Raw genomic sequence first — 15,464 nt, forward strand, 5'->3', positions numbered from 1 at the left:
CAATAAACATGTAAATGGATGCATATATGTTTCATATCTTATGAAAATAGGTAATGGGCGCTATAAAGAGAACCAGAACAGTGATGGAGGACAAAGAATGGGAAGGGTCTTGATTTAAAGTGACCCAAGAAGAGCTCTCTGGTAAAGTGATATTTGAGAAGAGACTTAAAGGAAAGGAAGGTGCCAGCCATGTGCATTTCTGGAGGAGAACTGTGGACAGCAAGTAGAAAAGCCATGAGAAGTTTGGCTTGATTCATTCAAGAAACAGCAGGAATTCTGGTGTGGCTGGCACAGAGTGATAGGACATTACCTTGGAAAAGGTATCTGGGGAGCTACTTGGGCGAAGCCCCATAAGCCACCGTGAGGAGTTTGAATTTACTCCTAAGTGAGATCTGAAGTGTTCAGGGGCTTTGAACAGAGCCACCACCTCATGTGACTAGTTTGTCAACTATCAGTCTCCCTACTGTATGGAAAATACACTGTTGGAAGAGTAGAAGAGGGGACAGTCTATAAATGGTGGCTATTGCTCTTAATTATCATTGAGAAGTTTAATAGTCTTCTAACTTTGAAATCCTTTTCTCAGGTAATATCTAGGACCCCAGCTTTGCAAATAAATGCTTTGTCTGTTAAGGTCATCGGCTTTTTTCTTCAGTGAGGGAGCTTTGTAAAAGTTTTAACAGAGTGGAATGGAATAGAACATGATTTTCATGTACTGTTATTCTTAAAATGGAAAACAAATGTGCCTGTATTTGTGTTTTTTAAGGATGTAGAATTTCTGGATTTATGTGCCCTATGCTCGCCCTCTTGTGGCAGTGAGTGAAATACTGTATGATTTTAGAAATCGCCAAGCTTTTTTACAGAATGTTAGTGCTGAAAAGTATTCAAGTGCATTAACCGCTGTGGGAGTTTTGTTCAACTTATGCTAGTTTTGAGCTGAGGGCCACTTGAATCCTATATAACTCAGATGTCTCTTGCCCTAATACAACACAGTGGCCCCAAGGAAATAATTTTTTTTTCCTAATGCACAGTCACTGTGCCATTTGTTTTTTATAGATGAGTAAAGATTCAGCTGTAGAGATTCAGCTGGTTAGTAGCAGAGCTGAGCTGTGACATGTGTCTTTTGACTCCTAGTTCTGTATTCTTTCTACCACACCTTGCATTCTGTTGTCCCTACAAATGACATTGTATCATCAATTCACTTACCATCTACTCATTGAGCTCTTATTACTGTTTATTATTTTCCTAGATCTTTGGGACATTCAGAGAAGAATAACTTCAGGTCATTGTCCGTAGGGATCTTACAGCCTCGCTGAGGAGACAGGACATACAGAAGTGAAATGACAATATGTCAGTAATACAAATAATAGTCTATAGGGCTCCTGTTTTTACCTCACTGTGTGATTCCTTATTTTATTTATTCCGTCATTCATCAGATACTCATTGAGCACTTGCTATGGGCCAGACATTGTTGTGTGTGCTGGGAATTGAATGGGGAACAATTAAAAAAGTATACGCCTGGTAGTGGGGCAGAGAGATTTTAAATAGTAAGAGATGAGTGCTGTGATGAAAACAGAGCAGATTAACAGGGTGGAGTACATTCTAGCTGGAGTTGTCAGGAAAGGCCTAGCTGAGGAAATGACATTTTAAGCTGAAAGGAAACTGATGAAAGGAAGACAACCTTATGTGATAAAGCCATGTGAAAGGATAACAGAATATTGTAGGAGGCATAAACACGTGATACTGGCATGTTGGAAGACAAGGAAAAAAGACCATGTAGCTAGAGCATGGCAAGGGGGAAGGATGGCATGAGCCTAGTTTGGAAGGATAGGCGGATAAATGCCGGCAGGGGAAGCCTATGACAGCTCTTTGTTCGTGATGGTTTGTTTTGTTTTTAACATGGGGAAGATGTCACTATCCACTTTGCATCTCAAAAGGAACATTCTGTGAGACCCTGTCTCAGAAAAAAAAGAAAGAAAGAAAAGAAAAGAAAACTCTGGCTGCTGTGTTGAGAATAAATTGTAGAGGAGCCTTGCTAGTGATGGGAGATGAGTTTTGCAGGGAATGCCCATCTCTCTTTTCTACCTGCTTTCTCCTACATGTCCTTTATTCTTCCTCTTCTCTGAACACTTAGCAGACTTATACTTGAAGACTCAGTTGCTCTTTCCTTTATACATTTTCTTTATCATACTACCGTACTATTTACTCTTGGTATTGTGATAATTTAGTTTCGTGTCTTAATCCCCTTTGGACTGTGAAGTGCTTGATAGTAGATACCTTGTTTTTTTCTCTGGGGTTTTGCTGGTGGTAGTGGTGGGTTTTTTTTTTGGGGGGGTGAGCTTAGCTATTGGAAGTTCATGTTTTTGTTAAATGAGAAAATGAATGGTTTCACTGAAGGGGTGATTTGAATTTACCTTGGAAGAGTGATGAGGATTTGACTGCAAAATGTGAACAGAGGCACAAAGGTAGGAAACCATAGAATATATTCAAGGGACAGTGAAGACACCAGTTTGGCTTCGTAAATAACAATGGTGAGTGCTCAAGTAGAAAATGTAGGTTGAGTCTTAAGTAATTTGGACTTTTTTTTTTTTTTGGAGACTCAGTGCCGTGGCATCACAGCTCACAGCAACCTCGAACTCCCTGGCTTAAGCAATTCTCTAGCCTCAGACTCCCAAGTAGCTGGGACTACAGGTGCCTGCCACAACACCCAGCTATTTTGTTGTTGTAGTTGTCATTGGTGTTTAGCAGGCCTGGGCTGGGTTTGAATCTGCCAGCCTGGGTGTATGTGGTCATCACCCTAACCACTGAGCTACGGGTGCTGAGCCGAGTAATTTGAACTTAATACCCTAAGTCAGGGTTTCTTAACTTTGGCACTAATGACATTTTGGGCAGGATAATTGTTGCATCGGGCTCTCTGCACTACAGGATATTTAGTAGCATCCCTGGCCTTTAACCACTAGATGTCACTAGCATCCCCCAGTTGTAACAAGCAACAATGGCTTCAGACATTGCTACATCTCCAGTGAGGAACAAAGTGGCCCCTGGTGGAGAACAACTGCCCTAGGTATAGGGAGACATCAAAAAAAAAAAAAAAAAAAAAAAAAAAAAGTCTTGGCAGGAGGTGGTCTAATGTAACCACTATTTGAGGAAGATGAATTTGGAAATGAGAGTTAAATATATGGCAAGTAAAGAGAAACTGGACAGAGACTTACTAGATAGAAAACAATTAGGCTGTTTTGATTATAGATGAGAGGGTCCTGGAAAAGGATGATGACAGAAAAGATAGAAGAGAAGGATGTATGGGAAGAAGAAGCTTGAAAGTTGGACCTTGAATTCCTTTAAATTGAATATCTTTCCCTATGATTGAATTGATGAGAAACTGCACAGAGATCTAGATGATTTGAACACAGACGATAGAGTCCTGAAAAGGGGTGATGAGTGCAAAGATCAAAAAATGGAGCAAAAGTCAGAGAGTCTGTGAATGATCACTTATGAGTTTCTTACACATAGACACAACTTACCCACCTCTGTGTTTCCCATGGAATTACACATGGAACTGACAAAGAAGGTGCTCAACGACGTTTTTCTTTCTTTGGTTGGCTGGTTGAGTGAGTAAGTCAAGGTGGGGAGAAGAGAAGAAAGAAGAAATAAATTGACATCTTTCACTTTTTAATCATTTCTATTTATATATGGACACATTTATTTTTGATGTTTATAGCACCCTTATCATTAAAGACAAGTATTAGCCCTTTGAGGAAATAATATTTGCGGGTAGTTAGAATGCAGAAGTACCTCAGTTTTGTAGAAGGTGCTGGTGTAAGGCCAGTTATATATAGAAGCACTCTGTGTTGAATCTCACTTGACTGCTCACCCGATTAACTGAAGGCCTACATTCCCCTGTAAAACAAACAGACTGCTGGGGGGCTAGTAGGTGTGTCTCCAGTGTCTCCAAATATGTCTGTTCCCCACGGCAATTGAATATTGGTTTACCAAGAGTCAGTTGTCATTCTTCCAACACCTGTTTATCCCAGTTACATGTTATCTTCAGTGTAGTATTTAATGTTAAAGTAACAAAATCTGAGGGCCAAAACAGAGGTGTGAATTAAGTTAACAAAACAAAGTCCCCTGTCCCATGAAAAGCTCCCATTTAAGTGAGCTTATGTGCTAGTCAATGTATTTCTCATTACTTAGTTTTTTTGTTGTTTCACATGCAAATTATATCATATTTCTGTTTGTTTTCGTAACTAATAATGACTTATTTTAGTGCTTGCATGCCATGGAGATCCAAGTCATGATACAGTTTCTACCTGTAATCCTTATGCAACTCTTCCGAGTTCTCACAAATATGACCCATGAAGATGACGTTCCCATCAACTGCACCATGTGAGTTTTGGTGTTACAATACAAAGACACTGTTTATTTGAAATCATTCTTTATTTTGAATGGACTCATTCATTGCTGTAAAATTCCCTCTTTGAACTGCTTTTGCTGTGTCCCACAGGTTTTGGTCTGTTGTTTCCATTGTTACTGGTCTCAAGATACTTTTCAATTTCCCTTTCAATTTGTTTCTTGGACTCAGGAACACGTTAATGTTCATATATTTTGAATTCTTAACAATTTCTCCTGTTCCTGATTTCTAGTTTCATACCATAGTGATTGGAAATGATCCTTCATATGATTTCAGTTTTCTTAGACTTGGTAAAACTTGTGTGGTCTAAGATATGGTCTATCCAAGAGAATATTCCATGTGCACATGAGAAGGAAAGTATATTCTGTCACTCTTAGATGGACTGTTCTGTAAATCTCTATTAGGTGCATTTGGTCTAAGTGTAGTTCAAGTCCAGTATTTTGTCATTAATTTTCTGACTGGTTGATCTAGCTATTGTTGAAAGTAGGGTACTGAAGTCCCCTGTTACTCTTGTATTGCTCTCTCTTTCTCCCTTCGTGCCCATTAATATTTGCCTTATGTATTTAGAAATATTTAAGCTCTAACTGATCTTTCTCCAATGATGTTAATTTTCTCCACTCATGCTGTCCAATATGGTAGCCACTAACCATGTGTAGCTGTTGAGAACAGTGGAGCTGAGAAAGTGAATGTTGAATTGTGTTTAATTTTAATTTTAATCAATTTAAATAGCCACACATGACTTTTACATTGAACAGAATGTGGCCTTAAGCCATCAGTTTTTACTTGAAAGAATACGGAAGTATTATTTTTATAAGAAAACAAATGAGGATATATTGTAGTACAGAATGCAAAATGTATCTGAATTTTGAAATTAAAACAGGAGACGTGAAAAATATTGTGAGTTCAGTGCTGGTTGTTCTAATGTTCCTGACTTCAGCTTTCTCTGCTATTGCCATAACCTCCTATACTAGGCCTCAACCTAAACACACTCTCAAGCTTTGCATTCATCTCTGTTTTGGGGATAATCTGGTTGAAAATGTAAGAAGTGGGCAGCGCCTGTGGCTCAAGGAGTAGGGTGCCAGCCCCATATGCCAGAGGTGGCGGGTTCAAACCCAGCCCCAGCCAAAAACCAAAAAAAAAAAAAAAAATTTCCAAACCAAAAAAAGAAAATGTAAGAAGCATTACTCTAGTCTAGTGGTTTTTGAAATGTGGTTCTCAGACCAGCAGCATCAGCATCACCTGGGAGTTTATTAAAAATGCTCATCATTGGCTCAGCACCCGTAGCTCAGTGGATAAGGCACCAGCCACATACACCAGGGCTGGCGGGTTCAAACCTGCCTGGACTTGCTAAACAACAATAACAACTACAACAACAACAACAAAATGGTCAGGTGTTGTGCCCAGCACCTGTAGTCCCCAGCTATTTGGGAGGCTGAGGCAAGAGAATTGCTTAAGCCCAAGAGTTTGAGGTTGCTGTGAGCTGTGACGCTATAGTACTCTACTGAGGGCCACATAGTGAGACAGTCTAAAAAAACAAAAATGCTAATCATTGAACTTCACTCTAGACCTATAAAATCAGAAACTTTGGGAGAGGGTCTGAGTAATCTATTAGTAGGCCCTCCAGCTGCTTCTGATGCATGCTAAAGTTTGAGAAATGCTATAAGTCTCTTAAGTTTAAAACTTTCTATGAATTTAGGGCGGCACCTGTGGCTCAAAGGAGTAGGGCGCCGGCCCCATATACTGGAGGTGGTGGGTTCAAACCCAGCCCTGGCCAAAAAAAAAAAAAAAAAAACTTTCTATGAATTTTATATTTTTCTCCAATTTTAGTTCCTATCATTAAACCTGCCCTATCTCTTCCTTCCTTTCTCCCCTATATGATGACCTGCTTATCATTGTATCTTTCTATTCTTTCCCTTTTATTCTTACTAGAGGATATTTCAGTATTTACCTTATTTGAGGTGTTCTACTACATAGTAGCTATGACCATAGTTCAAACACATACAGAGATTTAGAAAGGAGAGACAACATTTGGGTTGCCAAAATAAAGTATCCTTTGTTTGAACCAGGAAACACATTTTACAAGGACCCCAACATATTAGACGCCAAAATCTTTATTAATCCTAAACTATTATTACATCTTACAACCTCACTTCTACCTTTTAAGGCAGTGTTAGATAGTTTTAGGGTTTGACATGATGATCTTACTTAACAATCAAACTATGGTAATTCAATATAGCATGCCATACTGACTTTTGTAAATGTTGTTTCAGGGTTCTCTTACATATCGTCTCAAAGTGCCATGAAGAAGGCTTGGAGAGTTATTTAAGATCCTTCATAAAGGTTTGTGAAGGAAGCTTTCTTTCTGAGCGGTATGTTTTAGGTGACGGTTTTGTCTTACAGTTCATTTTCTTTGTTTGTAGTATAGCTTCCAACCTGAAAAACCAAATGCTCCTCAGGCCCAGCTGATACATGAAACCTTGGCTACTACCATGATAGCAATATTGAAACAGTCTGCAGATTTTCTTGCAATAAACAAACTGCTAAAGGTAAGGATACCAGACGCAACTGCAAACAAAAGCAACCATAGACACAATTGTTTGATCCCCTCCCGTTTCACTTTTAGTCTTTTCATCATTTTCTCATGTGACCTTCCCTTTCCCTACCACTTTGTCCAAGCATCTTTTTCCTGGAGTTCTCTACAGAACCTTCTTCGCCCTCCCTCGCTACCTCCTGCCCTCAAGGAAATGCGTAAGAGAAAGAATTTTGGCTCAGACAGACCTAGTTTAGAATCCTCTGTTCATCACAGAGCACTTCCGTATCCTGGGGCCAGTTTTTTAGCGTTTCTGAGCCTCCAATTGCTCATTTCTAAAATATTACACATAAAGCATTTAACACATAGTTTCTGGCACATAGTAGGCCCTCACTAAATGGTAGCTCTTATTGTCATTATTTTTATAATTTCTTTAATTGTAGAATTTCAAGGATCTTGAGATATATCTCCTTGAGGATTCTCTTTCCCCTTCAAATTAAGCAGTATAGGCAAAATCCTAGGCCGCTTAGGCTGTGCCAATGTCGCATCAAGGCCAGGGTGGGGCCTCTTCTAAGTGCAGGTGGTATTAGATTCATTGTCTATGGAAGATTTTTTTTGTAGAGACAGAATCTCACTTTATTGCCCTCGGTGGAGTGCCCTGGCGTCACATAACTCACAGCAACCTCCAACTCCTGGGCCTACGTGATTCTGTTGCCTCAGCCTCCCGAGTAGCCGGGACTACAGGCGCCTGCTACTATGCCCGGCTATTTTTTGGTTGCAGTTTGGCCAGGGCTGGGTTTGAACCCACCACCCTCAGTATATGGGGCCGGCGCTCTACCCACTGAGGCATAGGCACCACCCATCTATGGAAGATTTAATAGTAGTAACAAACTTAAAAGTTGGTTTGCTCTTATCACCATGTGTGGGCAATTCAAAACAAAGTCCGTAATAAAATACTCCTCTCCACTGCAGCAAATGTCCCCCATCATCCCCCCCCACCCCCCCGTACATTGCCAGTCAGCTCTGGTACAATAATGTCTTTCTGCTAAAACAGTTTGAACGTATTTTGTGAGACTTTGATAGTGAATTGGCATCACTTGAAAATGTTGGTAAAGTTCAAAGACAAGATCCGTATTGATTTGTCACACTTTGCTAAGCTTCAAAGATTTGGGTAGTTATTAAAGATTTTATTTATTTGTCCGTTTGTTTATTTTAGTACTCATGGTTTTTCTTTGAAATAATTGCAAAGTCAATGGCCACATACTTGCTGGAAGAGAATAAAATAAAGGTAAGTAGGCTTAAGAATAATATTTTTGGTTTTATTTTTTTAATTGACAAATAATTGTATGTATTTATAAGAATGATATTTGACACAGACAAAGAAAGCTAATCTTACTGTAAATCATGACAGGAAAAAGCCCCTTGTATTAAAGGGTTCTCAGCCCTTAGCTTTTTCAGCATTGCCTACAAAAACAATGAATGTATTGCATAAATCTGAAGTCTTAGAGTTCATATGTTCTCACGGTCTAATCTGCAGAGAGATTTTTTCCTCATAGACTCTTTCCTATAATTATTGTCCATATAAAATGCGTTGCCTTTGAAGTTTTGCCTTTGTGTTTTAGTTTAAAAATGTCTATGTTGAAAGACTCATTTGGAAAAGGAACAAGTGCTGGATCAGACATAACCTTTACTTTTAGAAAGGCTTAAGTCATCTGTAAAGTTAAAAACACTGTATGTGCACAGATATGTTCCTGGAATGTGATGTATACATTCAGTTGTATTTTTTAAATTGATTTAAAGGTACAAAGAAATGTTCTTACTTATAGGAATCATAAAACTAGAAGTGAAAAATATTCAACTGTATTTACAATTGTTGTCAGAATTTTCATAGAAGAGATTTGTCAAAGTTGAGATTCATGTTTATAGGGAAAAGGTGTAATGAAAAATGGGATATACCCATATCTCAGGAGAATGATATTCCAAAGCTGGGTCAGAAGGACCTATTCTTGCTAATACTTTGGTCTAGACCGGGGCTGGGGAACCTTTGCATATTAGAAGACCACTTTAATTTAGCTGCAATCAAATAAGGCCACATTCAAGAAATTTCAATTAAATATAATTAAAAATATATATTATTTTGTAAAAAATCTAAGTAGTATGTGCTTAATAATTTCAAAAAAGGAAAACTAGTTGATTTAATTTTTATTTATTTTATTGGGAGAAAAGGGATAAATTTTACTAAACAAGAGAAAATTCCAACAAAATATAATGGCTAAATTGGACCACACTAAAATGAAGACTTTCTTTTCATCAAGTATGTAGTAGACTTCAACACCATCCAGCAACTTAGATTGATTTACATTTATAAAACATTTTGTTAACAGTAGATAAACATTCACCAAAATAAAAACAGAGACCATAAATCAAACTCAAGAACAGAAGAATCAGGTTCGGTGCCTATAGCTCAAGCGACTAAGGCGCTAGCCACATACACCAGAGCTGGTGGGTTCGAATCCAGCTTGGGCCTGCCAAACAACAATGATGGCTGCAACCAAAAAATAGCCGGGCGTTGTGGCGGGCGCCTGTAGTCCCAGCTACTTGGGAGGAGGAGGCAGGAGAATCGTTTGAGCCCAGGAGTAGGAGGTTGCTGTGAGCTGTGATGCCACGGCACTCTACCCAGGGTGACAGCTTGAGGCTCTGTCTCAAAAAAAAAAAAGAACAGAAGAATCAATCTAAAGCTAGTTCTTTGAAAAGACCAACAAAACTGTCAGTCTTGCTATAGATTTAAAAAAAGAGACAAACTGCCAATGTCAGACCCCTCAAGAAATTACAGTAATGAGGAAATAATACCACAAACATATTTAGGCACCTAAATTGAAGACATTAATAAACCAAACTACCAAAACTCATTGGAGATAAATAATAGTATTGTACCAACAGCATCCATTTTCTGCTTTTAATAATTGTGCTCCACAGCTCTATCAAACATTTCTACTGGGGGAAGTTGGGTGATAGGTATGCAGGAACTCCTATACAGTTTTTTGCAATTTTTTATGTGAATCTAAAAGTATTTCAGAATAACATTTGTAAGAAAAAGATCCCATAATCATAAAAATTAAACAAAAATATGCCAGGCAAATGCAAATATCATGTACAAATGGGGTTGATACTGTGAATGTCAGACAAGATTAAAATCAAGGCTAAAAGCATTAAGTTAGACAAAGGATATTTAACAAAGACAGAATCACCACTGAAAATCTAGTAGGTCAGACTATATACCAACATAACATCTAAATTGAAAAAGCAAACAGTATGAAAAATTTAGGGAAGGCACACAGAACATTCATTAGGAGACTAACTCTCCACATGTCAGGACATAAAACCTCAACGTCATTCCAAAAAGTAGATATGGATGAATTCTTTAATTAATATGCAATAAAACTAAAAAATTCTCCAGCATACCAAAATATAAAAACTCTTGGGTCCAAGAGAAAAATCACAATTAAAAACTGCTAAAATCTAGAAGATAATCCATGACCATACACCTCTTAGAATCTATGCAATACTACAGAATAAAGCAGACCCCAAGGGGAAAAAGTAAAAGCTTTATGTGTTTACTGACTTTCATTTTTTAGTAACTTAGCAAATCAAAAATTCAAAAAAAACATATGCAAGAGGAAATATAAAAGAAAAATTAATTTTAAAACAAAACTAGGAGAACCCAATCTAGGAAAATGAAAGGGAAACAGAAGAAATGGAAAAATGGACAACTACAAAACATTACAAATACAGACTTGGTGCCTGTAGCTCAGCAGCAAGGGTGCCAGCCACAGCCACGTACACCGGGGATGGGGGTTTCGAACCCGGCCTGGGCCTGCCAAACAACAATGATGACAACAGCAACAACAACAACAAAATAGCCAGGTGTTATGGTGGGAGCCTATAGTCCCATCTACATGGGAGGCCGAGGCAAGAGAATCACTTAAACTCAAGAGTTTGAGGTTGCTGTGAGTTGTGACGCCAGGTTACTCTACCATGGGTGACATAGTGACACACTGTCTCAAAAAAAAAAAAAAATTACAAATTCATTGGCTGGTATTACAGAAATTAATGTGAAGACAGAGAAAAGGGAAAATTTACTAGGGAATATAAAATTGGTCAATCCTAATCCCAGAAGAGATTAAAGAACTCCTTCCATTTGGATTTTCTGGAAACTGGCAAAAGGTTCTAAATTATTTTTGTAAGGCCAGCACAATTTTGTTTTTAATTTTTTTATTAAATCATGATTGTGTACATTAATGTATTTATGGGGTACAATGTACTGATTTGATATACAATGTGGAAAGCTTAGATCAAACGTATTAACATGACTATCACCTCACTTATTTGTTATGGTAAGACATTTATACTCTACCCTTGCACTGTGCACATTAGATGAGGTCCCACCAAATACCCTCCCTCCTCCTGGTCTGCCCCCTCCTCTCCCATCCCCTTCCTCTTCCCTCCCCCTCCTCTTCCCTCCTTCTTTCTGGACTATAGTTTTGTTTTATCATTCATATGAATGTGTAGGTGATTATATATTGGTTTCATAATGATATTGTGTACACTGGATACTTTTCTTCCATTCCTGAGATACTTTACTAAGCAGAATAGGTTCCGGCTCCATCCAGGTAAACATAAAAGATATAAAGTCTCCATCTTTTTAATGGCTGTGTAGTATTCCATAGTATATATATATACCCCAATTTATTAATCCATTCATGGGTTGATGGGCACTTGGGTTTCTTCCATGACTTGGCAATTATGAATTGGGCTGCAGTAAACATTCTGGTGCAAATGTCTTTGTTGTAAAACGATTTTTGATCATCTGGGTATACACCTAGTATAGGAATTGCAGGATCGAATGGCAGGTCTACTGTTAGTTCCTTGAGTATTCTCCAAACTTCTTTCCAAAAAGAATGTATTAGCTTGCATTCTCACCAGCAGTGTAGAAGTGTTCCCTTCTCTCCACATCTACATCAGCATCTGAAGTTGTGGTATTTTGTGATGTGGGCTAATCTTACTGGAGTTAGATGATACCTCAAAGTAGTTTTTATTTGCATTTCTCTGATGATTAAGGATGATGAGCATTTTTTCATGTGTATGTAGGCCATGGACCTGTCTTCTTCAGAGAGCCTTCTTTTCAAGTCTCTTGCCCACATTGAAATGGGGTTATTTGTTCTTTTCTTACTTATTAGTTTGAGTTCTCTGTGGATTCTAGTTATCAGACCTTTGCCGGAAACATAACCTGCAAATATCTTCTCCCATTCTGAGGGCTGTCTGCTTGCTTTACTTACTGTGTTCTTGGCTGTGCAGAAGCTTTTTAGTTTGATCAGATCCCAGTAATGTATTTTTGGTGTTGCTTCAGTTGCCAGGGGTGTCCTCCTCATAAAAAATTTCCCCAGGCCAATTTCTTCAAGCATGTTTTTGTAGCAGCCCATATAATATATGGCAAGGAGGAGTGAGTTATAACAAACACCTGTATAGCTCGGTAATGTAACAACCTGGTAATTAAGGTATGGGGAGGGATTTGGCTCTCCTAACAAACATGAGAGCTCTAGAGACGACAGCATCAGTGATTGGCAGTCTCTCTACACCTGTGGTGTTAAGTGCTAGGGGAGTGTGTCTATAAGAGGCTGGAGGAGAAGGCAGTCAGGAGCGCGCATTCTATCACAGACTCGCTAACTCTGACTCTGTCACTTCTCCTGCCTGCAGAACGCCTGCACAGCGTCTCTCTACGAAAGACTACTAAGATGTAGACTGCTTTACTCCCTTAAATACTTTCTCTCTCTCTTGCTTCTGCTAAAGCAAATAGCCCTCAGTCACCTAAGAGCAATTGTTCCCAAGCAAGGTAGCCTAGCGGTCCGTGTCCAGAACCTAAATAAGCCAGAGGCTGGAGACCTGGCCAGTCCCAGGTCCTGACAAGTGGCAACCATGAAGGGACCCTGACAGTTTTGCCTGCACTCTGTTCTAGTATTTTTATAGTTTCATGTCTTTTTTTTTTTTTTTTGCAGTTTTTGGCTGGGGGCCAGCGCCCTACTCCTTTGAGCCACAGGCACCACCCAGTTTCATGTCTTTTTTTTTTTTTTAATTTTTTGTTGAGACAGAGTCTCAAGCTATTGCCCTGGGTTGAGTGCTGTGGCACTGCAGCTCACAACAACCTTAAACTCCTGGGCTTAAATGATTCTCTTGCCTCAGCCTCCCAAGTAGTTGGAACTACAGGCACCTGCCACAAGGCCCGGCTATTTTTTTTGTTTAGTTTTGGTTGTCGTTGTTTAGCTGGCCCAGGCCGAGTTGCCGGGTTCAAACCCACCAGCCTCGGTGTATGTGGCCAGTGCCCTACCCACTGAGCTACAGGAGCCACCCTAGTTTCATGTCTTAAGTTTAAATCTTTTATCCAGTAAGAATCAATTTTGTTAATGGTGAGAGGTGAGAGTCCAGTTTCAGTCTTCTACAAGTCGCCAGCCAGTTCACCCAGCACTATTTGTTAGATAGGGACTCTTTCCTACAGCGAATGCTTTTGATAGGCTTATCAAAGATCAAATGATGATAAGTGGCTGGGTTCCTCTCTTAGTTTTCTATTCTGTTGCATAAATTTACCTCTCTATTTTTGTGCCAGTACCATGCTGTTTTGATCACTGTAGATTTATAGTATAGCCTGAAGTCTGCTAACACATTACCTCCTGATTTGTTTTTATTACTGAGTAACGTATTGACTGTTCAAGGTTTTTTCGGATTCCATATGAAACAAAGTACTATTTTTTTAAGTTCTTTAAATATGACAATGGTGTTTTAATAGGAATTGCATTAAATCTGTATATTGCTTTGGGTAGTATGGACATTTTAACAATGTTGATTCTTCCCAGCCATGAACATGGTATGTTTTTCATTTGTTAAAATATTCTGCTATTTATTTTCTCAGAGTTTCATAATTCTCTTTATAAAGATCTTTAATATCCTTTGTTATGTAAATTCCCAGGTATTTCATCTTCTTTGGCACTACTGTAGAAAGAACAGCCCTTGACTTTATTTTCAGCTTGACTATTGTTGGTATATATAAAAGCTACTGATTTGTAAGTATTGATTTTATATCCTGAGACGCTGCTGTATTCCTTCATCACTTATAGGAGTTTTATAGTTGAGTCCCTGGGGTTTTCCAGGTATAAGATCATGTCATCCATGAAGTGTAGTAGTTTGATCTCCTCTGACCGCATGTTGATACCCTTGATTGCCTTCTCTTGCCTGACTGCAATGGCTAAGACTTCCATTACTATGTTGAATAGCTGTGGAGACAATGGGCATCCTTGCCTAGTTCCATATCTGAGTGGAAATGTTTTCAATTTTACTCCATTCAATATGATACTGGCTGTGGGATTACTGTAAATGGCCTCTATCAGTTTAAGAAATGTCCTGTCTAAACCTATTTTGTTAAGAAGTGTTCTGATCATGAAAAGATGCTGGATATTATCAAAATCTTTTCCTGCATCAATTGAGGGAATCATGTGGTCTTTGTTTTTTATTTTATTTATGTGATGCATTATATTTATAGATTTATGTATATTGAATCAACCTTGTAACCCTGGGATAAAGCCAACTTGATCATGGTGTATTATTTTTTTCGATGTGTCGTTGAATTGTTTGCTAGCATCTTATTGAATATTTTTTCATCAATATCATTAATGATATTGGTCTATAGTTTTCTTTCTTTGTTGGGTCCTTTTCTGATTTGGCTATCAGGGTAATATTTGTTTCATGGAATGTGTTGGGAAGTAGTTCTTCTTTTTCTGTGTTTTGGAAAAGGTTATATAATATAGGTACTAGTTCCTCTTTAAAGGTTTGGTAGAATTCAGATGTGAAGCCATCTAGTCCCGGACTTTTCTTTTTTGGAAGATTTCATATAGTTGATGCTATTTCAGTGATTGATTTAGGTCTATTCAAAATTTCCACATCTTTCTGTCTGAGTCTAGGAAGGTGGTGTGCTTCCAGGTATTGGTCCATTTCCTTCACATTTTCATATCTCTGAGAAAAGAGTTTTTTATAGTAATTATTGAGGATTTTTTGAATTTCTGAGGTGTTGTTATTTCTCCTCTATTGATTTCTGATTGACAATATTAGAGATTTTACTTTTCTGTTTCTGGTTAGGTTAGCCAATGGATAATCAAATTCGTTAATCTTTTCAAAAAACCAACTTTTTGTTTTGTTGATCTTCTCAATGATTCTTTTGTTTTCAATTTCATTTAATTCTGCTCTAATTGTGGTTATTTCTTTTCTTCTGCTGGGTTTGGGGTTGGAATGTTCTTCCTTTTTCAGTTGTTTGAGATGACCCATTAAGTTGTTAACTTCCTCTCTTTCTTCTTCTTTTTTTTTTTTTTTTTGTAGAGACAGACTCTCACTTTACCGCCCTCAGTAGAGTGCCATGATGTCACACAGCTCACAGCAACCTCCAGCTCTTGGGCTTATGTGATTCTCTTGCCTCAGCCTCCCAAGCAG

The 15,464-nt window shown here is 38.4% G+C and overlaps 1 protein-coding gene across 3 annotated transcripts in view; it reads left to right on the plus strand.

Annotated features, from left to right (window-relative positions):
* The window catches only part of DOCK11 (dedicator of cytokinesis 11), a 237,142-nt gene that overhangs the window by 106,735 nt on the left and 114,943 nt on the right, over window positions 1–15,464 (plus strand). For all 3 annotated transcript variants that reach the window (XM_053579537.1, XM_053579535.1, XM_053579536.1), the window contains exons 24-27: window positions 4,262–4,380; window positions 6,676–6,745; window positions 6,826–6,951; window positions 8,152–8,223. In XM_053579537.1, coding sequence (XP_053435512.1) covers window positions 4,262–4,380; window positions 6,676–6,745; window positions 6,826–6,951; window positions 8,152–8,223 — 387 coding nt within the window. The remainder of the gene's footprint in view (window positions 1–4,261; window positions 4,381–6,675; window positions 6,746–6,825; window positions 6,952–8,151; window positions 8,224–15,464) is intronic.

Source organism: Nycticebus coucang, chromosome X (genome assembly GCF_027406575.1).
Source record: "Nycticebus coucang isolate mNycCou1 chromosome X, mNycCou1.pri, whole genome shotgun sequence".
In the NCBI taxonomy this organism is placed as follows: domain Eukaryota; kingdom Metazoa; phylum Chordata; class Mammalia; order Primates; family Lorisidae; genus Nycticebus; species Nycticebus coucang.